We start from the raw sequence: 23,289 nt of genomic DNA on the forward strand, positions 1-23,289 counted from the left end.
GGTCTCACCAAGACCCTGTACAACTGCAGTAGAACCTCCCTGCTCCTATACTCAAATCCTTCTCTGGGATCTCCAGTTTTCTCACACATCCAAAGACGTGCGGGTTTGTAAATTCATTGGCTTTGGTAGTAAATTGTCCCTAGTGTGTGGAGGATAAAACTAGCGTATGGGGATTGCTGGCCGGTGCGGACTCGATGGGCTGAAGGGTCTGTTTCCACGCTGTATCTCTGAACTAAACTCCCAGATGAAAGAAGTTTACATTACAGAGAATAAATAACAAGCTATTTGCTCCAATGCATAGTAGACATGGTCTTCTCCCTTCGCCAGCTCGAGGAGAAGTGCAGGGAGCAGCGGATGGCCCTGTATGTTGCTTTCATTGACCTCACCAAGGTGTTCAACCTCATCAGCAGAGATGGCTCTGCCAAAGATCAGCTACCCACCAAAACTGCCGAGCATGATAGCATCCTTCCACAGCAACACGAAGGGGACAGTGCAGTTCAATGCCAGCTTCTCGGAGCCCTTCGACATCCGCAGTGGCGTCAAACAAGGCTACGTCTTCCCTCCCACACTCTTTGGGATTTTCTTCGCTCTGCTCCTGAAATATACCTTCGGCACTGCAACAGAGGGGATCTACCTGCGTACTAGATCAGATGGCAGGCTCTTCAACCTCACCCTCCACAGAGCAAAGACTCTGACCTTATGAACCACTATCGTACCCGACTCCCTGACAGTGGATTTGAGGCACCCATCACTTTCTGTGTAAAAAAACGTGTTCCTTTCACCTTAAAGATGTTCCCTCTTTAAGTCATTCACATTTCCACCCTGGGAAAATGGTTCTGACTGTACCCAATCGATGCCCCGCATAATTTAATAATCTTCCATCAGATCTCCTCTCAATCTCCGGCGCTCCAGAACATCCATCCAAGCCTGTCCAGCTTCTCCTTCTAGTTAATCCCGGCATCATTCTGGTACATCATTCTCCTCTGCACCGTCTCCAAAGCCTCCACATCCTCCCTGCAATGGGGGACCAGAACTGCACGCAGTACTACAAATGCGGTCTAACCAAAGCGTTATAAAGCCCCATCGTGACTTCCTGCCTCTTATACTCAAGGCCCTGACCAACAAAGGCAGGTGTACCCATGTGCCTTTCTTCCCACTCAAGTACAGTGAGATAAAAGTACCTGTACAATGAAAATCTAGCTCGCAGCAGCAGCAGCAGCACAGGCACATAGACTCTGACAAACGTAAGGCCCTGTCCCACTTGGACAACCTAATCCACAAGTTCAGAAGACCCTAGACGAGTTGATGTTGACCCTCTGAAGTAAAAGACCTCCTACGACCTCCTACAACTATGTCTATGACCTCCTACAACCTCCTACGACCCCCCTCGACCTCAGTCTTCCACACCCAAGACCAACCACGACTAGCTACGCGTGGAGAATGATCACATGATAAAATGATGTCATGTTTGCATTTTTTTTCTCGGGCCAGTTACCGACCTACACCTACCTACGACTGCCATCACTACCTACCACGACCTACCTACGACCTACCTACAAGTAAAAAGTATCACATTTTCCCATGCCAACCTTTTTTTTAAACTCGTGGACATGTTTTATCAGGCTGGAAAAAAACGGCGTGACCTACTTGAGGCCACGAGTACGCGGAGACCAATCATGAGCACGAGGAAGAGTTACGAAGACCTTCCACAACCTCGTGGCAACCATGCTGCGAATATGAGTCAAGGGCAAACTCGGCAGAGGTCGCCAATTAGGTCGTGAAAGCGGGACAGGGGCTTTAAATTATACATAAAGAACAGAACATAGAACAGTAGTAGCACCAGAGACCCGGGTTCGATCCCGAACCACGGGTGCTGTCTGTACGGAGTTTGCACGTTCTCCCCGTGACCGGTGTGGGTTTTCTCCAGGATCCCCGGTTTCCTCCCACGCTCCAAAGACGTGCAGGTTTCTAGGTTCATTGACTTGGAACAATTGTAAAAAAACGTGTCCCCGGTGGGCGTAGAATAGTGTAAATGTACGGGGGCCGCTGGTCGGCGCGGACTCGGTGGGCCGAAGGGCCTGTTTCCGCGCTGTATCTCTAAACTAAACTAAACTAAACTAGTACAGGTATAGGTCTTTCATCCCACAATGTGTGTGCCGAATATGAAGCCAGGTTAAGGTGATCTCATCTGCCTGTACATGGTCCATATCCCTCTATTCCCTGCACTTCCATGTGTCTATCTAAAAGCCTCTTAAACACCACTATCATATCTGCCTCCACCACCTCCCTTGCAAATGCATAAAAAAACATGCCCCTCATCTCGATTCAACTTTCCCCCCTTTCTCACATAGCTCTGCCCCCTAGTGTTGGACATCTCCACCCTGGGAGAAAAGGGTTCTGACTGTCTACCCTATCTATGCCTCTCATAATTTAACATGCTTCGGTCAAAATTACACCAAAGACTTCAGCAAGACAGTAAAAAGGTAGAAAAGTGTCGGAACTGCAGATGCCGGTTGACACTGAAGGCAGACACACAATGCTGGAGTAACTCAGCGGGACAGGCAGCATCTCAGGAGAGAAGGAATGGGTGATGTTTCGGGTCGAGACTCTTCTTCAGACTGAGCCAGGGGAGAGGGAAACAGGAGAAATGGAAGTGTAAGGTGTGAAAACGACAGATCCAAGCAGACGATGGTCAAGGAAATAATAATAATAATAATAATAATAAACTTTATTTATATAGCACTTTTCAACAAAACCAGTATTTGAACCAAAGTGCTTTACAGAGATTGATTAAATTAATTGAACAGATCAAATGTCAATAAATCCATACAAAACAAAAAAGAGAAAAAAGAAAAAAGACACAGAACAGTACACTATAGAAATCAACATGAAACGTCCCCCCACAGCAGAATTCACTGTGAGGGAAGGCACTAAAAATATCCAGTTCTCCCCCTCATAGTCCACCCGAGGTCGGGGTCCATATGTGGCCTCCTCAGCCAACTCGATGCTCTCAAATGGTCAAGAAAATTGTTGGCTGAGGGGAAGGTGACAACGAAGATTACAAACAGTAAAATTAATCAGGAAGGCCGTGAATCTAGTTGGAGAACCAGGGTGGGGGAGGGACGGAGAGAGGGGGAAAGCAAGGGATACTTGAAGTTAGGGAAGTCAATGTTCATACCGCTGGGGTGTAAGCTGCCCAAGCGAAATAGGGGGTGCTGTTCTTCCAATTTGCTCTGGGGCTGACTCTGACAATGGGGGAGGCCCAGGACAGAAAGGTCAGTGTGGGAATGAGCAGGGGAGGTAAAGTGTTGAGCAACCGGGAGATCGTGTAGGCCTAGGCGGACTGGGCGAAGAAAAGTAAAGGGGAAAAAAAAATCAGTACAAACATTACTCTGTCGCTGGGCTGTGAAAGTGATACTCAAAGGATAGCAGTTGAAGGGTCTCGACTGGAAACGCCACTCTTTCCTTCCCTCCAGAGATGCTGCCTGTCCCGCTCAGTTACTCCAGCATTTTGTGTCTATCTACGGTGTAAACCAGCATCTGCAGTTCCTTCCTACAGTTGTGTGCTCAGTTACATAAGGAATAGCATCTCCACCTTGATGGGCTACTAATGGATGGGGAGCTGATGGATCTTGTTTCCAAGGTGACGCTTTGAGTAAAACCTTCAGGCAGAGTGGTCTCGTAGTCCTGAATGTTGCCTGGATATAGACAATCGTGACCTCTTTCAAATTAAAATGGCCATAAATATAAAAACAAGGCACTGCACATACATAGAAACATAGAAACATAGAAATTAGGTGCAGGAGTAGGCCATTCGGCCCTTCCAGCCTGCACCGCCATTCAATATGATCATGGCTGATCATCCAACTCAGTATCCTGTACCTGCCTTCTCTCCATACCCCCTGATCCCCTTAGCCTCAAGGGCCACATCTAACTCCCTCTTAAATATAGCCAATGAACTGGCCTCAACTACCCTCTGTGGCAGAGAGTTCCAGAGATTCACCACTCTCTGTGTGAAAAAAGTTCTTCTCATCTCGGTTTTAAAGGATTTCCCCCTTATCCTTAAGCTGTGACCCCTTGTCCTGGACTTCCCCAACATCGGGAACAATCTTCCTGCATCTAGCCTGTCCAACCCCTTAAGAATTTTGTAAGTTTCTATAAGACCCCCTCTCAATCTGCTAAATTCCAGAGAGTACAAACCAAGTCTATCCAGTCTTTCTTCATAAGACAGTCCTGACATCCCAGGAATCAGTCTGGTGAACCTTCTCTGCACTCCCTCTATGGCAATAATGTCCTTCCTCAGATTTGGAGACCAAAACTGTACGCAATACTCCAGGTGTGGTCTCACCAAGACCCTGTACAACTGCAGTAGAACCTCCCTGCTCCTATACTCAAATCCTTTTGCTATGAAAGCTAACATACCATTCGCTTTCTTCACTGCCTGCTGCACCTGCATGCCTACTTTCAATGACTGGTGTACCATGACACCCAGGTCTCGCTGCATCTCCCCTTTTCCTAGTCGGCCACCATTTAGATAATAGTCTGCTTTCCTGTTTTTGCCACCAAAATGGATAACCTCACATTTATCCACATGATACTGCATCTGCCAAACATTTGCCCACTCACCCAACCTATCCAAGTCACCTTGCAGTCTCCTAGCATCCTCCTCACAGCTAACACTGCCCCCCAGCTTAGTGTCATCCGCAAACTTGGAGATATTGCCTTCAATTCCCTCATCCAGATCATTAATATATATTGTAAATAGCTGGGGTCCCAGCACTGAGCCTTGCGGTACCCCACTAGTCACTGCCTGCCATTGTGAAAAGGACCCGTTTACTCCTACTCTTTGCTTCCTGTTTGCCAGCCAGTTCTCTATCCACATCAATACTGAACCCCCAATGCCGTGTGCTTTAAGTTTGTATACTAATCTCTTATGTGGGACCTTGTCGAAAGCCTTCTGGAAGTCCAGATACACCACATCCACTGGTTCTCCCCTATCCACACTACTAGTTACATCCTCGAAAAATTCTATAAGATTCGTCAGACATGATTTACCTTTCATAAATCCATGCTGACTTTGTCCAATGATTTCACCACTTTCCAAATGTGCTGCTATCCCATCTTTAATAACTAACTCTAGCAGTTTCCCCACTACCGATGTTAGACTAACTGGTCTGTAATTCCCCGTTTTCTCTCTCCCTCCCTTCTTAAAAAGTGGGTTTAGGTTTGCTACCCGCCAATCCTCAGGAACTACTCCAGAATCTAAAGAATTTTGAAAGATTATTACTAATACATCCACTATTTCTGGAGCTGCTTCCTTAATTACTTTGGGATGCAGCCTATCTGGCCCTGGGGATTTATCGGCCTTTAATCCATTCAATTTACCCAACACCACTTCCTGGCGAACCTGGATTTCACTCAATTCATCCAACTACTTTGACCCTGCTATTTCCGGCAGATTATTTATGTCTTCCTTAGTGAAGACGGAACCAAAGTAGTTATTCAATTGGTCCGCCATATTCTTGTTCCCCATGATCAACTCACCTGTTTCTGACTGCAAGGGACCTACATTTGTTTTAACTAATCTCTTTCTTTTCACATATCTATAAAAACTTTTGCAGTCAGTTTTTATGTTCCCTGCCAGTTTTCTTTCATAATCTATTTTCCTTTCCTAATTAAGCCCTTTGTCATCCTCTGCTGGTCTCTGAATTTCTCCCAGTCCTCTGGTATGCTGCTTTTTCTGGTTAATTTGTACGCATCATCCTTCGCTTTGATATTATCCCTGATTTCCCTTGTTATCCACGGATGTACTACCTTCCCTGATTTATTCTTTTGCCAAACTGGGATGAACAATTTTTGTAGTTCATCCATGCAGTCTTTAAATGTCTTCCATTGCATATAGAAACATAGATAGAAACATAGATATTAGGTGCAGGAGTAGGCCATTCGGCCCTTCGAGCCTGCACCGCCATTCAATATGATCATGGCTGATCATCCAACTCAGTATCCACTGTCAACCCTTTTAGAATTAATTGCCAGTCAATCTTGGCCAATTCATGTCTCATACCCTCAAAGTTACCTTTCTTTAAGTTCAGAACCATTGTTTCTGAATTAACAATGTCACTCTCCATCCTAATGAAGAACTCAACCATATTATGGTCACTCTTGCCCAAGGGGGCACGTACAACAAGACTGCTAACTAACCCTTCCTCATTACTCAATACCCAGTCTAAAATAGCCTGCTCTCTCGTTGGTTCCTCTACATGTTGATTTAGATAACTATCCCGCAAACATTCCAAGAAATCCTCTTCCTCAGCACCCCTGCCAATTTGATTCACCCAATCTATATGTAGATTGAAGTCACCCATTATAACTGTTTTGCCTTTGTCGCACGCATTTCTAATTTCCTGTTTGATACCATCTCCAACTTCACTACTACTGTTAGGTGGCCTGTACACAACACCCACCAACGTTTTCTGCCCCTTAGTGTTTCGCAGCTCTCCCCATACCGATTCCACATCCTCCAAACTAATGTCCTTCCTTTCTATTGCGTTAATCTCCTCTCTAATCAGCAACGCTATCCCACCTCCTTTTCCTTTCTCTCTATCCCTCCTGAATTTTGAATATCACTGGATGTTCAGCTCCCAGCCTTGGTCACCCTGGAGCCATGTCTCCGTGATCCCAACTATATCATAGTCATTAATAGCTATCTGCACATTCAACTCATCCACCTTATTACGAATGCTCCTTGCATTGAGACACAAAGCCTTCAGGCTTGTTTTTACAACACTCTTACCCCTTATACAATTATGTTGAAAAGTGGCCCTTTTTGATTTTTGCCCTGGTTTTGTCTGCCTGCCACTTTTACTTTTCACCTTGCTACCTATTGCTTCTACCCTCATTTTACACCCCTCTGTCTCTACGCTCACACATTTAAGAAACCCTTTCCCTTTAACTCCATCCTCCACTATCCCATTCGACACCCCACCCCTCTTATTCAGCTTACTGGTTTACAAATTAAGACACAGAGTGCTGGAGTAACTCAGCAGGTCAGGCATGCATTCCTGGAGCACATGGTTAGGTGATGTTTCGGGTCGGGACCCATCTTCAGAAGGTTACGCTATCATGTTTCTTTGACGTTCCTCAATAAGAAGAGCTTGACCCTTCTCGCCAACATATGAGCCAAACGCCTCACACCAGGATTAGATTTCAACTCAAACTGAAGGGGCCACAAGCCCTATAGGCACCAAAATAAATATCTGCGAGGCCGTGAGATTTGGGGGTAATTAAAAAAGGGTAACATACACAGTATGCCAGTATTGTTTTGAATGAAATTCTATCTCATTGAGTCATATAGCACGTAGACAGGCCCTTTGGCCCAACTTCCCCATGCTGACCAAGATGACCCACCTTGTACCACATTAACAATGAACAGTACAACATTTCTAGACCATGACATTTATTACTTTAAGGTTGCCCTTAAACCGGGATGATAAAATTAGATTACACATTAATATTTAGCACTATTTGATTTGACTGAATTTCCCTGCTGTCATTTTCCAATGATTTTCCACAGGCACGCATTGGTCGCTTCCAAGATGGCGCCCACCCCAGGCGACTATTTGTGTGCTCACCACAGACGCAGATCTACACTCACATATTACAATCGCTCCACACTGTTAAATCTCTGATCCGCCAGATTCCCTTATCATGTATCTATACACCGTATAGGGCCTGACCCACTTGGGCGCCATTTGCGCGTCACGCAGATGGCGTGCGAAGATTTGGTACATCCCAAAATCCTGGGGCGCCGCGCGCGACCGCGTGTCGCTGCCTACGTCACCACGCAACATGCGCGCATCACGTGCGCGTCACGATGTGTGCGTCGTGACACGTAAATGACGCAAAAATGCCGCCCAAGTGGGACTGGCCCTTAAGTGGCTCGATTGTCTTTCTGCTGACTGGATAGCACGTGACAAAAACAACAAAGGCTTTTCACTGTACCTCGCTGCAACTGACAACAAGTAAACTAGACTAAACTATGATGTTTACGCTATGAAACCCCTGCAGATGGGCAATCAGGTCTTGATCAAACATATGATTGACCCTGATATTTCAAAGCAGAGCTTTATATTAAAAGCTAAAGGAAACCACATCAAGGTGGTTAGGTTATGTGTCAAAGCAGCAACAGGTTGAATCGGAGTTTGTTCTACAGTGTTCACCAGTAACATTTCATGCATGCTTTTGTTTTTTATGTGTTGCTGTACCCATTAGTTTCTCACTGAGAGAATTACTGAAATCAACGTGAATCTCGTTGAATGTAATGTTAAACGGTCATAAGGCATAGGGGAAGAATTAGGCCATTCGGCCCATCAAGTCTACTCCACCATTCAATCATGGCTGATCTACTGTATCTCTCCCTCCGAACCCCGATCTCCTGCCTTCTCCACATAACCTCTGACACCCGTACTAATCAAGAAGAGAGATACAGTGTGGAAACAGGCCCTTTGGTCCAACTTGCCCAATCTGCCCCAGCTACACTAGTCGCGCCTGCCTGCATTTGGCCCATATACCTCCAAACCTGTCCTATCCATATACCTGCCTAAATGTTTCTTAAACATTGTGGTAGTCCCAGCCTCAACCAACTTCTACGGCAGCTTGTTCCATACACCCACCACCGCTTGCATGAAAAAATTACCCCTCAGATACCGACTAAATCTTTCTCCCCTTCACCTTAAGCTTACATCCTCTGGTTCTCGATTCCCCTACTCTGGGCAAGAGACTCAATGTGTCTACCCGATCTATTCCTCTCATGATTTTATACACCTCTATAAGATCTTAGAAGTTCTATTCAGCAATGAAAACGTTATGATTCATACCCTTACATGAAATGGAATATTTTGTGCATCGGAAATATAAATAAGTGTGCAATTCTTTTCTTAGTGCTGCCACTGACCTTGTCACCACTGTTAGAGAGAGTCTGTTATTGTGCAAAGTTAAGGGTCTGTCCCACTTGGATGACCTAATCCACGAGTTTAGAAACATAAAAACATAGAAATTAGGTGCAGGAGTAGGCCATTCGGCCCTTCGAGCCTGCACCGCCATTCAATATGATCATGGCTGATCATCCAACTCAGTATCCCGTACCTGCCTTCTCTCCATACCCTCTGATCCCCTTAGCCACAAGGACCACATCTAACTCCCTCTTAAATATAGCCAATGAACTGGCCTCAACTACCCTCTGTGGCAGAGAGTTCCAGAGATTCACCACTCTCTGTGTGAAAAAAAGTTCTCCTCATCTCGGTTTTAAAGGATTTTCCCCTTATCCTTAAGCTATGACCCCTTGTCCTGGACTTCCCCAACATCGGGAACAATCTTCCTGCATCTAGCCTGTCCAACCCCTTAAGAATTTTGTACGTTTCTATAAGATCCCCCCTCAATCTTCTAAATTCTAGCGAGTACAAGCCGAGTCGATCCAGTCTTTCTTCATATGAAAGTCCTGACATCCCACGAATCAGTCTGGTGAACCTTCTCTGTACTCCCTCTATGGCAAGAATGTCTTTCCTCAGTTTAGGAGACCAAAACTGTACGCAATACTCCAGGTGTGGCCCAACCTTTTTAGTCCAAGGTCTTTTAATTTTTCTGTGGCCCCCCCGACACTATTCACGAAAACAAGTATTTCAAATGCATAATACCTCCATCAAAATATTCAGTTGCTCAATATGCACATATATTCTCTTTTTATTCTGTCCACATGGCACCAAAAAATTTCAACTAACATAGGTCTCACCAAGACCCTGTACAACTGCAGTAGAACCTCCCTGCTCCTATACTCAAATCCTTTTGCTATGAATGCTAACATACTATTGGCTTTCTTCACTGCCTGCTGCACCTGCATGCCTACTTTTAATGACTGGTGTACCATGACAACCAGGTCTCGTTGCATCTCCCCTTTTCCTAATTGGCCACCATTCAAATAGTCTACTTTCCTGTTTTTGCCACCAAAGTGGATAACCTCACATTTATCCACATTATACTGCATCTGCCATGCATTTGCCCACTCACCCAGCCTATCCAAATCACCTTGCAGCCTCCTAGCATCCTCCTCACAGCTAACACTGCCCCCCAGCTTCGTGTCATCCGCAAACTTGGAGATGTTGCATTCAATTGTCCAAATCATTAATATATATCATAAATAGCTGGGGTCCCAGAACTGAGCCTTACGGTACCCCACTAGTCACTGCCTGCCATTGTGAAAAGGACCCGTTCACTCCTACTCTTTGCTTCCAGTTTGCCAGCCATTTCTCTATCCACATCAATACTGAACCCCCAATACCGTGTGCTTTAAGTTTGTATACTAATCTCTTATGTGGGACCTTGTCGAATGCCTTCTGAAAGTCCAGATACAACACATCCACTGGTTCTCCCTTATCCACTCTACTAGTTACATCCTCGAAAAATTCTATAAGATTCGTCAGACATGATTTACCTTTCATAAATCCATGCTGACTTTGTCCAATGATTTCACCACTTTCCAAATGTGCTGCTATCCCATCTTTAATAACTGACTCTAGCAGTTTCCCCACTACCAATGTAATTCCCCATTTTCTCTCTACCTCTTTTTTTAAAAAGTGGGGTTACATTAGCTACCCTCCAATCCTCAGGAACTACTCCAGAATCTAAAGAGTTTTGAAAAATTATCACTAATGCATCCACTATTTCTAGGGCCACTTCCTTAAGTACTCTGGGATGCAGCTTATCTGGCCCTGGGGATTTATCGACCTTTAATCCATTCAATTTACCTAACACCACTTCCCAGCTAACCTGGATTTCATTCAGTTCCTCCATCTCATTTGAGACGCGGTCCACTAAGTCTTCCTTAGTGAAGACAGAACCAAAGTAGTTATTCAATTGGTCTGCCATGTCCTTGTTCCCCATGATTAATTCACCTGTTTCTGACTGCAAGGGACCTACATTTTAACTAATCTTTTTTGCTTCACATATCTATAAAAACGTTTGCAGTCAGTTTTTATGTTCCCTACCAGTTTTCTTTAATAATCTATTTTCCCTTTCCTAATTAAGCCCTTTGTCCTCCTCTGCTGGACTCCGAATTTCTCCCAGTCCTCTGGTAGGCTGCTTTTTCTGGCTAATTTGTATGCTTCATCTTTTGTTGTGATACTATCCCTGATTTCCCTTGTTATCCATGGATGCACTACCTTCCCTGATTTATTCTTTTGCCAAACTGGGATGAACAATTGTTGTAGTTCATCCATGCAGTCTTTAAATGCCTTCCATTGCATATCCACCGTCAACCCTTTAAGAATCAATTGCCAGTCAATCTTGGCCAATTCACATCTCATTCCCTCAAAGTTACCTTTCTTTAAGTTCAGAACCCTTGTTTCTGAATTAATTATGTCACTCTCCATCCTAATGAAGAACTCAACCATATTATGGTCACTCTTGCCCAAGGAGGCACGTACAACAAGACTGCTAACTAACCCTTCCTCATTACTCAATACCTAGTCTAGAATAGCCTGCTCTCTCGTTGGTTCCTCTACATGTTGGTTTAGAAAACTATCCCGCATACATTCCAAGAAATCCTCTTCCTCAGCACCCCTGCCAATTTGATTCACCCAATCTATATGTAGATTGAAGTCGCCCATTATAACTGTTTTACCTTTGTTGCACGCATTTTTAATTTCCTGTTTGATGCCATCCCCAACTCCACTACTACTGTTAGGTGGCCTGTACACAACACCCACTAGCGTTTTCTGCCCCTTAGTGTTTCGCAGCTCTACCCATATCGGTTCCACATCCTCCAAGCTTGATTTTTGCCCTGGATTTGTCTGCCTGCCACTTTTACTGATGGGCCTGTTTCCACACTGTTTCTCTAAACTAAACTAAACTAAATTAAAAGAACAATTTGGACTTGTGGCCTCTCAAGTCTTAGTTAAGAACCAAGTTCTCTGAGAGCTTGCAGGGGCAGCTTAACCTTTCCTCTGCTGCTGCCTCTGATGGTGAAGCAGTGTTCAAAACCTAGCTCGCAGCTGCAAGAAATCTCCGAAATCAATGTGAAATTCTGCAGCTAATGTTTACATCTCGGCAGTTCTGGTAACTTAGTAGCCCCGACTAATTGGCAGGAATGGCCCCGTGGCAGAAGCGTCCAGGTGGATGGGGCTGGAAACTGGAAGTATCCTGAGCTAATTCTGCTACCACCATCATCGATTGCAACAAGTGACGGCTCCCACTGATTGTCGCCGGAAGCTTGCCCCCTTTTCAGGACGGACGATGGCAGCGATGTCAACATTTGTAACAAGATGGACACGATAAGAAGAAGAAGATTGGCAGGAATTACTTTTGCCGTAGGCTTTGGTTTGAGAGGCGGCACGGTGGCGCAGCAGTAGAGTTGCTGCCTTACAGCGCTAGAGACCCAGGTTCGATCCTGACTACGGGTGCTGTCTGTAGGGAGTTTGTCATTTCTCCCCGTGATCTGCGTGGGTTTACTCCGGGTGCTCTGGTTTCCTCCCACATTCTAAAGAATAGACAACTTTGTAGGTTAATTCTGTAAATGATCCCTAGTATGTGTAGGGTAAAACTAGTGGCTGGCGCAGACACGATGGGCCGAAGGGCCTGTTTCCGTGCTAAATCTCTGATCTGAGCTTTTCACTATGTACACACTATATTGCTGCAACACTGGGTAAATTTACAGAATTAAAAACACATGCTCAGGGCTAAAGGAGTCCCTCACCACTAGTAGATCTTCCATTGGGCAATAATGTCCATAATATTTAAACATACTTTCTGCTTTTATTGTCTGTTTGATGAATTCCATCCCCTAAAACCACAATTATTACATCTGCAACTGGGATACGGGGGGACCTGATTGAAGTATTTAAAATTATGAGAGGCATAGATAGGGTAGACAGGCAGAACCTTTCACACAGAATGGACAAATCAAATACTACAGGGCATCGCTTTATGGTGAGAGGGGCAAAGTTTAAAGGTGATGTGCAGGATAGTTTTTTTTTTACGCAGTGTTCATAAGGTCATAAGCGCTAGGAGAAGAATTAGGCCATTCAGACCATCAAGTCTACTCCACCATTCAATCATGGCTGGCCTGTCTTTCCCTCTTAACCCCATTCTCCTGCCTTCTCCACATAACCCCTGACACCCGTGCTAATCAAGAATCTATCTATCTCTGCCTTAAAAATATCCACTGACGGCCTCCACAGGCTTCAGAGTGTGGTGAATGCCTAGAACGTGCTGCAGGGGTTGGTGATTGAGGCGTTATGATAGTGACTTTAGCACACACAGGCACACACACACACACACACACGTACACACACACACACACACACAGGCACACACACACACACACACACACCTACACGCACACTCGCACGCACGCACACACACACACACACACACACAGGCACACTCACACACACACACAGAGACACACACACACACACACACACACACACACACACACAGGCACACACACACACACACACACACACACAGGCACGCACACACACGCACACACGCACACACACAAACGCACACACACACACAGACCCACACACATACACACACACACACACACGCACACAGGCACACACACACACACACACACACACACACACACACACACACACACACACACACACACACACACACACACACACACACAGGCACACACCCACACACACACACACACACACACACACACACACACACACACACACACACACACACACACACACACACACACACACACAGACACACACACACACACACACACACACACACACACACACACACACACACACACACACACACACACAGGCACACACACACACAGGCAGACACACACACACACACACACACAGGGACACACACACACACACACACACACACACACACACACACACACACACACACACACACACACACACACACACACACACACACACACACACACACACACAAATATACCTGCACACACAGGCAGACACCCCACACACACACACACACACACAGCACACACACACACACACACACACAGCACACACACACACACAGGCACACACAGGCACACACACACACACACACACACACAACCACTCATTAAACAAACATACACCCCCACACACCCAAACACAAAAACAAACACACCTACATACACAAACATAACCCCCCCATCCCCCATACACACACACACACACATACATAATTCTAAATGACACTTGTACTCCTATTCACCTTGTTGCCCTGCATCAATCACTTATGTTTTCACTCAGTGATTCTCGCTGTCTGTGCCCCTTTATCACAATATCCCAAACACACAGTCAATCAGTGCTCATGCAGTTAGATACAAGGTAAAGATACAAAGATAAAAAGATATAGGTATAAAGAAATAGATAGCACACAGATATAGGTAAAGATATAGAGAAAATATACAGATAGAGCAAACATACAGTTGAAGATGCTGAGGATAAAAAAAGACCACAACAGAGCATCAGACCTTGATTGTGGCACAACAAAGGGTTTGTTTTCTGAAAACCAAATGACATCTATTCACAAAGTGAATTCAATATTGACTTACCGAGCTGGCATCTTGAATGGTTAAATTTTCCTTTCTGATAGCCAACCAGTCACTGGGAGCTAGATATTCTCCCACACACTCCAGTGGTAGAGCACACTTACTTATCTGCCACTGGGCCAGTCTACATGGGTTGTCCAACTTCAGTAGGTCCCCACAACCAAGCAGGAAAAAGGAAGTACAAAAAAAAACCGAACAGGATGTCGGAGAGCTAGAAACTCGCTGAGGCAAAAGAAAAAGAACAGAGGCCCGGCCAGGCCATGTAGTGGTTTTAGCACCTTTCTATTTATAAATACAAGCGCAGAACATTGGGTTCATGCACAGAATCGTCTATTATATGCTTCACGGTGTCATTAGTTCATTTTGGCAGAGGTTCTCCACAATACTACAACTTTTACAATCTTTGCTGCAAGTCCAAAGAGTTTCCAGGATGCACAAAAATACAAGAAGGTGGGAACTCTTCCTTCAACTTTGAGCGAGTCAATTTTTTAAAGGACTCCTCGATAGCTATGTGCGTGGGCCCACATGGCTCCCATGTAGAGATGGTCAAAAGATTCACTTTCCAAGGAATATATATCACCAGCAACCTGTGTTGGACCTGCCATATCGAATAGAGAGAGTACAGAGGAGATTTACTAGAATGTTGCCTGGGTTTCAACAACTAAGTTACAGAGATAGGTTGAATAAGTTAGGTCTTTATTCTCTGGAGCGCAGAAGGCTAAGGGGGGACTTGATAGAGGTCTTTAAAATGATGAGAGGGATAGACAGAGTTGATGTGGACAAGCTTTTCCCTTTGAGAATAGGGAAGATTCAAACAAGAGGACATTACTTCAGAATTAAGGGACAGAAGTTTAGGGGTAATATGAGGGGGAACTTCTTTACTCAGAGAGTGGTAGCGGTGTGGAATGAGCTTCCAGTGGAAGTGGTGGAGGCAGGTTCATTGGTATCATTTAAAAATAAATTGGATAGGCATATGGATGAGAAGGGAATGGAGGGTTATGGTATGAGTGCAGGCACGTGGGACTAAGGGGAAAAAAAAAATTTGTTCGGCACGGACTTGTAGGGCCGAGATGGCCTGTTTCCGTGCTGTAATTGTTATATGGTTATATTATATGGTTATATCGAAGCAATGGCCAAGAAGGCATGCTGATGCCTCTACTTTCTCAGAAGGCTTAGGGAGCTTCGGCATATCCCCCACAACTCTCACCAACTTCGACAGATGCGCCACTGAAAGCATTTTATCAGGATGCGTCACAGCTTGGTTTGGGAACAGCTCCGTCCAAGACAGCAAGAAATCGCAGAGACTTGTGGACGCAGCCCAGACCATCACACATATCATCTCCCAGTTGCTGGACACCTTAATTCTCCTTCCCATTCCTACACAGACCTTTCTGTCCTCGGTCTTGTCCATACCGTACCACCATACACCTCTGCACATCGATGGAGCTGATGTGGAAAGGGTCAGCAGCGTGAAGTTCCTAGGACTCCACCTGTCAGATGACCTGATGTCTACAACCAACACCACAGCACTGGTCAAGAGAGTCCAGCAGCGACTACACCCTCTCCGAAGACTACGTAAAGCAGGTCTCCCCACTACACACCTACGAACTTTTTATAGGGGGACAATCGAGAGCACATTAACCTACGGCATCACTTCCTGGTTCGGGAGCTGCAAGGCGTACGAACGGCACCAACTAGACAGGATTGTGAAGACCGCCAGCAGGATTATTGGTGCTCCACTCCCTTTCCTGCTGGACATATACAGGAAGAATTGTATCAGCAGAGCCATCTCCATCATCAAAGACCCCTACCACCCATCGCATCACATATTCTCCATCCTGCCATCTGGGAAGAGGTACAGGAGCATTAGCTGCAAAACCAGCAGGATGCTCCTCAGCTTCTTCCCGCAGGCTATAAGACTGCTAAATGGACTTTGCCCCCTGCCAAAGTATCACGCACCAACCACCAACCTGGACACACTGCAGCAGAGCCACTGTTGTGCCGCTGCCGATCGGAACGCCCGTTGATGTTTAGTAGAGAGTAGAGTGTTTAATTTGTTCATGATATATGTATTTTTATTTCTATTTATTTTTTACTGCACACTGAATAGACACTGGTTGAGCAACGTTTTTTTGTTTCCTCTGGGTATGTGAGTACTCAGGAAAATGACAATAAAGATATACTTGATACTTGATACTTGTCAGAGTGAGGCTAAACGCAAATTGGAGGAACAGCATCTCATATTTTGCTTGGGCAGCTTACAGCCCAGTGGTATGAATATTGATTTATCTCACTTCAGGTAGCCTCGGCATTCCCTCTCTCTCTATCCCTCCCCCACCCAAGTCACACCAGCTTCTCATTCCCACCCAACAAACAGCTCACAATGGCCTGTTTCCTTTATCATCGTTACTTTTTCATGTCTTTCATTCATTGTTCTTTATCTCTCCACATCACCGTCTCTATCTCCAGTTTCCCTTTCCCCTGACTCTCAGTCTGAAGAAGTCTCGACCCGAAACGTCACCCATTCCTTCTCTCCAGAGATGCTGCCTATCCCGCTGAGTTACTCCAGCTTTTTGTGTCTATCTCCCATCCATTGGCTCCATTTATACCTCACGCTGCCTCGGCAAGGCCAGCAGCATCATCAACGACCAGTCGCACCCCTCTTCTCCCCTCTCCCATCAGGCAAAAGGTACAGAAGTGTGATAACACACACCTCCAGTTTCTGCCCCACTGTTATCTGGCAACTGAACAGTCTTGTCATCAGGTGGAGTGCAGTCTTGACCTCCCATCTACCTCAATGGTGACCTTTGATTCAAATGGACTTTAGCGGACGTCCATGTAATATCTTGCACTCAATGCTGTAGCCTTTATCATTCTGAGGGACTACTCTTTTTGTGTGGTGGGTGAAAGCAGGGTCCTGACCTGAAACGTCACCTATCCATGTTCTCCACAGATGCTGCCTGACCCGCTGAGATAATCCAGCACTGTGAAACGTCACCTATCCATGTTCTCCACAGATGCTGCCTGACCCACTGAGTTACTCCAGCACTCTGTGAAACGTCACCTATCCATGTTCTCCACAGATGCTGCCTGACCCGCTGAGTTACTCCAGCACTCTGTGAAACGTCACCTATCCATGTTCTATACAGATGCTGCCTGACCCGCTGAGTTACTCCAGCACTCTGTGAAACGTCACCTATCCATGTTCTCCACAGATGCTGCCTGACCCACTGAGTTACTCCAGCACTCTGTGAAACGTCACCTATCCATGTTCTCCACAGATGCTGCCTGACCCGCTGAGTTACTCCAGCACTCTTTTTCGTAAACCAGCACCTGCAGTTCTTTGTGTCTATATCTTCCTCTTTCTGCTTGTTTAACTATGCCTCATTATTCATGCCTAGAGATAGCACAGCTCCGAACTGATCAGTTAGTTGTGCGATTTCTTAGTTTTTAGACTTGACTTTGGATATACAGAGTAGAAATAGGCCCTTCTGCCCACCAAGTCCGCACCCCATACACTAGCATCATCCTACACACTAGGGACAATTACAATTTACAGAAGTCTATTAACGTACAAATCTGTGCTTCTTTCAAGTGTGGGAGGAAAACGGAGCACCCAGAGAAAAGCCACACTGGTCACGATGAGATCGTACAAACTCCGTACAGACAGCACCCGTTGTCAGGATCGAACCTGGGCCTCTGGTGCTGTGAGGTGGCAACTCTACCTCTGTGCCCTAAACTCTAACCCCAGCATGCTGTTGACTGATGGCAATATATTCTCTGGGCAGTTGGATTTAGAAACATAGAAACATAGAAACATAGAAAATAGGTGCAGGAGGAGGCTATTCGGCCCTTCGAGCCAGCACTGCCATTCATTGTGATCATGGCTGATTGTCCCCAAACAATAACCCGTGCCTGCCTTCTCCCCATATCCCTTGATTCCACTAGCCCCTAGAGCTCTATCTAACTCTCTCTTAAATCCATCCAGTGACTTGGCCTCCACTGCCCTCTGTGGCAGGGAATTCCACAAATTCACAACTCTCTGGGTGAAAAGGTTTTTCTCACCTCAGTCTTAAATGACCTCCCCTTTATTCTAAGACTGTGGCCCCTGGTTCTGGACTCGCCCAACATTGGGAACATTTTTCCTGCATCTAGCTTGTCCAGTCCTTTTATAATTTGATATGTTTCTATAAGATAGCCCTCTCATCTTTCTAAACTCCAGTGAATACAAGCCTAGTCTTTTCAATCTTTCCTCATATGACAGTCCCACAATCCCATTGATCAATCTGGTGAACCTACGCTGCACTGCCTCAATCACAAGGATGTCCTTCCTCAAATTAGGATTTGTGTTGGTTAAAGATGATGATCAATACTAAAGGATATTTCTGGGTTCCCAGTTTCAATCAGTGTGTGCACGAAACAACATGAACTGTCCCCATCATGCGAGTCTATACTGGAAAACAATGTAGGCATTGTGTACTTCAGCCAAAAATAAAGAGTCATGGAGCTATTATATTAATATTTTACATCAATTTCCTCTTCTACACGAATGCCAACTCCCTTTCCTCCCCCCAGGACTGCTGCAGCCAACCTCTCTCTAATGATATTGCTCGTTGAACCTCTGCCAAGGTTCGAGATTGTTTAGTGTAGTTTATTTAGCGCAGGGCAAGGGATTGCTTGTCCCCCGGGAACTAAGTGATGTGTTGGCAAAATAGCTGGAGCATAAGCAAAGAGCTACATGAAACACCAGGCCAGTCAACCCTGCATGCGGAATGAAATATACTCTTCCTGGGACAATTTACCAGGATGTTGCCAGGACTCATCGATGGGCTTGAGCTACAGGGTGAGGTTGGGCAGGCTGGGACTTTATTCCTTGGGGCACAGGAGGATGATGTCGAGTTATGCTTGTAATAAGGCTTGTACGACGACGTAAACAGAGTATCTCTTTATTTAGCAACTCTGTACAACAGCAGCAACAGCAACAGCCTCGTGTGCCAGCCCAGGCAACTCCCTAACTGCCCACACCCCAGGGTTCCAGTCACATCCAGTTACTGGAGCCTGGCTTCTGTCACACAGGGTCCTAGTGCCCGTCTGCCCAGCCTTACACTATTATTGCATAATACCACATCTCCCTTTCTTTGAGAACAAAGGGTGGACTACCTTTGTCTCTGCAGGTCTTAAGGGGTTTATTCTGCCCTTTTGCTGGAAGACCTGTCCCTGATCTAAGCATGCAAAATAGAAATAAAATAACTTACACGTTACCATACTGTGAACTATTCTTTAGCAGGATGTGTTCTTCAAAACTTAAACTCTCAGGTTTCAGGTAAATGTAACAGGTTTACAGAACAATTTCACATCACATTTCACTCTCTCTTTTTCTTTATTTATTTTCTTGCTTACAAGTCTCCCACTTCTGACACCATGTCGAGTTATGCTTGTAATAAGGCTCGTACGACGACGTAAACAGAGTATATCTTTATTTAGCAACTCTGTACAACAGCAGCAACAGCAAAAGCCTTGTGTGCAAGCCCAGGCAACTCCCTAACTGCCCACACCCCAGGGTTCCAGTCACATCCGGTTACTAGAGCCTGGCTTCTGTCACCCAGGGTCCTAGTGCCCGTCTGCCCAGCCTTACACTATTATTGCATAATACCACAGATGAGGGGTGATTTTATAGGGGAAAAGGTAGGGTGAATACACAGTCTTTTACCCAGAGTTAAGGGCTTGTCCCACGAGCATGCGACCTACATGCGGCAAGCGCGGCCAAACCGGAAGCGGAGGCCGCGTGGAGGTCGAGTGAGTGACGTGTAGTTCGAGCGAAGTCCGCAGGAAGTTCGCGCGTGACGTACGGCATCACGCGCGAACGTACTGCGTCAAGACGCTGCGCACGCCCGTCGAGGCGGTCCGTACGGCGTTAAGGCGGCTGCGGGCCGGCAGGCCGTTGCCGCGCGGAGTTTTTGAACACAGTCAGTTTTCCGGAGCCCCGCGCGATGTCGGGACCAGCTCCGCACAACTCCATACGGCTCCGGCGATCGAAGTGGGACCGGCCCCGCGAGGCCGTACAGCTCAAGCGACCACGTTAGGTCGCGCTTGCCGCATGGAATCACATGCTCGTGGGACGGGCCCTGAAGCGTAAGGCAGTAGCTCTATCTCTGCGCCACCATGCTACTGTAAACTCTACCCATTAAATCGAGAACCAGAGGACATAGGTTTAAGTGAGTGGGGGGGGGGAGAAGATTCAATAGGCACCTAAAGGGCAATATATTTTTTTTACACGGGCTGGTGGGCATATGGGACGAGCATCCTTTGGAGGAAGTTGTGGCAGCTACGAACACAATGTTTCAAATATATATTTAGACAGGTACATGGATAAGGCAGATTTAGAGGGATGTGGACCAAACGCAGGCAGGTGGAGCTGGTGTAGATGGGACATGTTGCCCCATGTGGGCAAGTACAGCCGAGGGGCTGTTTCTACACTGTATCACTCTATGACTCTCAGCATCCATTCCAGATTACTCACTTTGCTGATCACAAACATAATGTGCAGCGGGTCAGGCAGCATCTTTGGAAAACAGGTGACGTTTCAGGTCTGGACCCTTCTTCAGATTCACCATTAACACCAAGTTGTCTGTGGAAACTTGCTTTGTGACCCTTCTTCAGATCTGACCTGAAACGTCACCTATCCATGTTCTCCACAGATGCTGCCTGACCCACTGAGTTACTCCAGCACTCTGTGAAACGTCACCTATCCATGTTCTCCACAGATGCTGCCTGACCCGCTGAGTTACTCCAGCACTCTGTGAAACGTCACCTATCCATGTTCTCCACAGATGCTGCCTGACCCGCTGAGTTACTCCAGCACTGTGTGAAACGTCACCTATCCATGTTCTCCACAGATGCTGCCTGACCCGCTGAGTTACTCCCAGCACTCTGTGAAACGTCACCTATCCATGTTCTCCACAGATGCTGCCTGACCCGCTGAGTTACTCCAGCACTCTGTGAAACGTCACCTATCCATGTTCTCCAGAGATGCTGCCTGACCCGCTGAGTTACTCCAGCACTCTGTGAAACGTCACCTATCCATGTTCTCCAGAGATGCTGCCTGACCCGCTGAGTTACTCCAGCACTCTGTGAAACGTCACCTATCCATGTTCTCCACAGATGCTGCCTGACCCGCTGAGTTACTCCAGCACTCTGTGAAACGTCACCTATCCATGTTCTCCACGGATGCTGCCTGACCCACTGAGTTACTCCAGCACTCTGTGAAACGTCACCTATCCATGTTCTCCAGAGATGCTGCCTGACCCGCTGAGTTACTCCAGCACTCTGTGTCTTTTTTTTTGTAAACTAGCAACTAACTGCAGTTCCTTGTTGCTAAGGCTGGAGGGAACAAAGGGAATAACTGTAGACAGACACAAAAAGCTGGAGTAACTAAGTGGGCCAGACAGCATCTCTGGAGAAAAGGAATAGGTGACGTTTCGGGTAGAGACCCTTCTTCAGATAACTGTAACAGGGAGTGAAGTTGTCAAAGTAGATTTAGGTCCCCCCTCAACCTAAACTCCAGCGAGTACAGGCCCAGTGCTGTCAAACGCTCATCAAATATTTACTAGAATGTTGCCTGGGTTTCAGCAACTAAGTTACAGAGAAAGGTTGAACAAGTTAGGTCTTTATTCTTTGGAGCGCAGAAGGTTAAGGGGGGACTTGATAGAGGTTTTTAAAATGATGAGAGGGATAGACAGAGTTGACGTGGAAAAGCTTTTCCCACTGAGAGTAGGGAAGATTCAAACAAGGGGACATGACTTGAGAATTAAGGGACTGAAGTTTAGGGGTAACATGAGGGGGAACTTCTTTACTCAGAGAGTGGTAGCTGTGTGGAATGAGCTTCCAGTGAAGGTGGTGGAGGCAGGTTCGTTTTTATCATTTAAAAATAAATTGGATAGTTATATGGATGGGAAGGGAATGGAGGGTTATGGTCTGAGCGCAGGTATATGGGACTAGGGGAGATTATGTGTTCAGCACGGACTAGAAGGGTCGAGATGGCCTGTTTCCATGCTGTAATTGTTATATGGTTATATGGTTATATGCTAACCAACTCAATTCCTGGAATTATTCCTGGAAGAAAGGGCAGGTGAATTGATACTTCACTGGAAGAATTATTTGGGTTCCTAGATGACAAGAATAATTTGTGAGGGGGTATGCATAATGGTGATTATTAATTTCTGTGTGCGTTTTGCTGTGATTTATACATTTAGCTTGGCATATCTTTACATTTGGCAATTTTGGCAAGTTTACATTTGCACTGTGGTTAAGCAGATGGTCAGACACACAGGGAAAGTCCACATGGTGATTGGTGATAAAAAAAAAATAAGTATAGATTATTGATAACAGCTTTGGAGGAGATTTTCTGCAGAAAGCTCAGACAGGGTGGGGTACAAAGGAATTACTTCATTTCATTATATTTTATATTATTATGTAATACTTCCTCTTTCTACTGAGTTACTTTATTTGTCAGCAGTTACGCAAGAATATTAAAAAATTGTTATTAATGTTTAGTTTAGTTTAGTTCAGAGGTAAAGCATGGAAACAGGCCCTTCGGCCCACCGAGTCCATGCCGACCATTGATCACCCGTTCACGCAGGTTCCGTGCTAGTCCACTTTCCCACTCGCTCCCTGCACACTAGGGA

At 45.8% G+C, this 23,289-nt stretch overlaps 1 protein-coding gene across 3 annotated transcripts in view; it reads right to left on the reverse strand.

Annotated features, from left to right (window-relative positions):
• The window catches only part of LOC129700559 (ena/VASP-like protein), a 250,622-nt gene that overhangs the window by 142,524 nt on the left and 84,809 nt on the right, over positions 1-23,289 (reverse strand). Inside the window, exon 1 of one of the 3 annotated variants that reach the window (XM_055641164.1) lies at positions 14,609-14,738. The exons of the other annotated variants lie outside the window; for them this stretch is intronic. Coding sequence (XP_055497139.1) covers positions 14,609-14,619 — 11 coding nt within the window. The 5' untranslated portion in view covers positions 14,620-14,738. Of the gene's footprint in view, positions 1-14,608; positions 14,739-23,289 lie in introns of those variants that run through there. 3 annotated transcript variants of the gene reach the window in all.

This window comes from Leucoraja erinacea, chromosome 9, assembly GCF_028641065.1.
Source record: "Leucoraja erinacea ecotype New England chromosome 9, Leri_hhj_1, whole genome shotgun sequence".
Classification (NCBI taxonomy): domain Eukaryota; kingdom Metazoa; phylum Chordata; class Chondrichthyes; order Rajiformes; family Rajidae; genus Leucoraja; species Leucoraja erinaceus.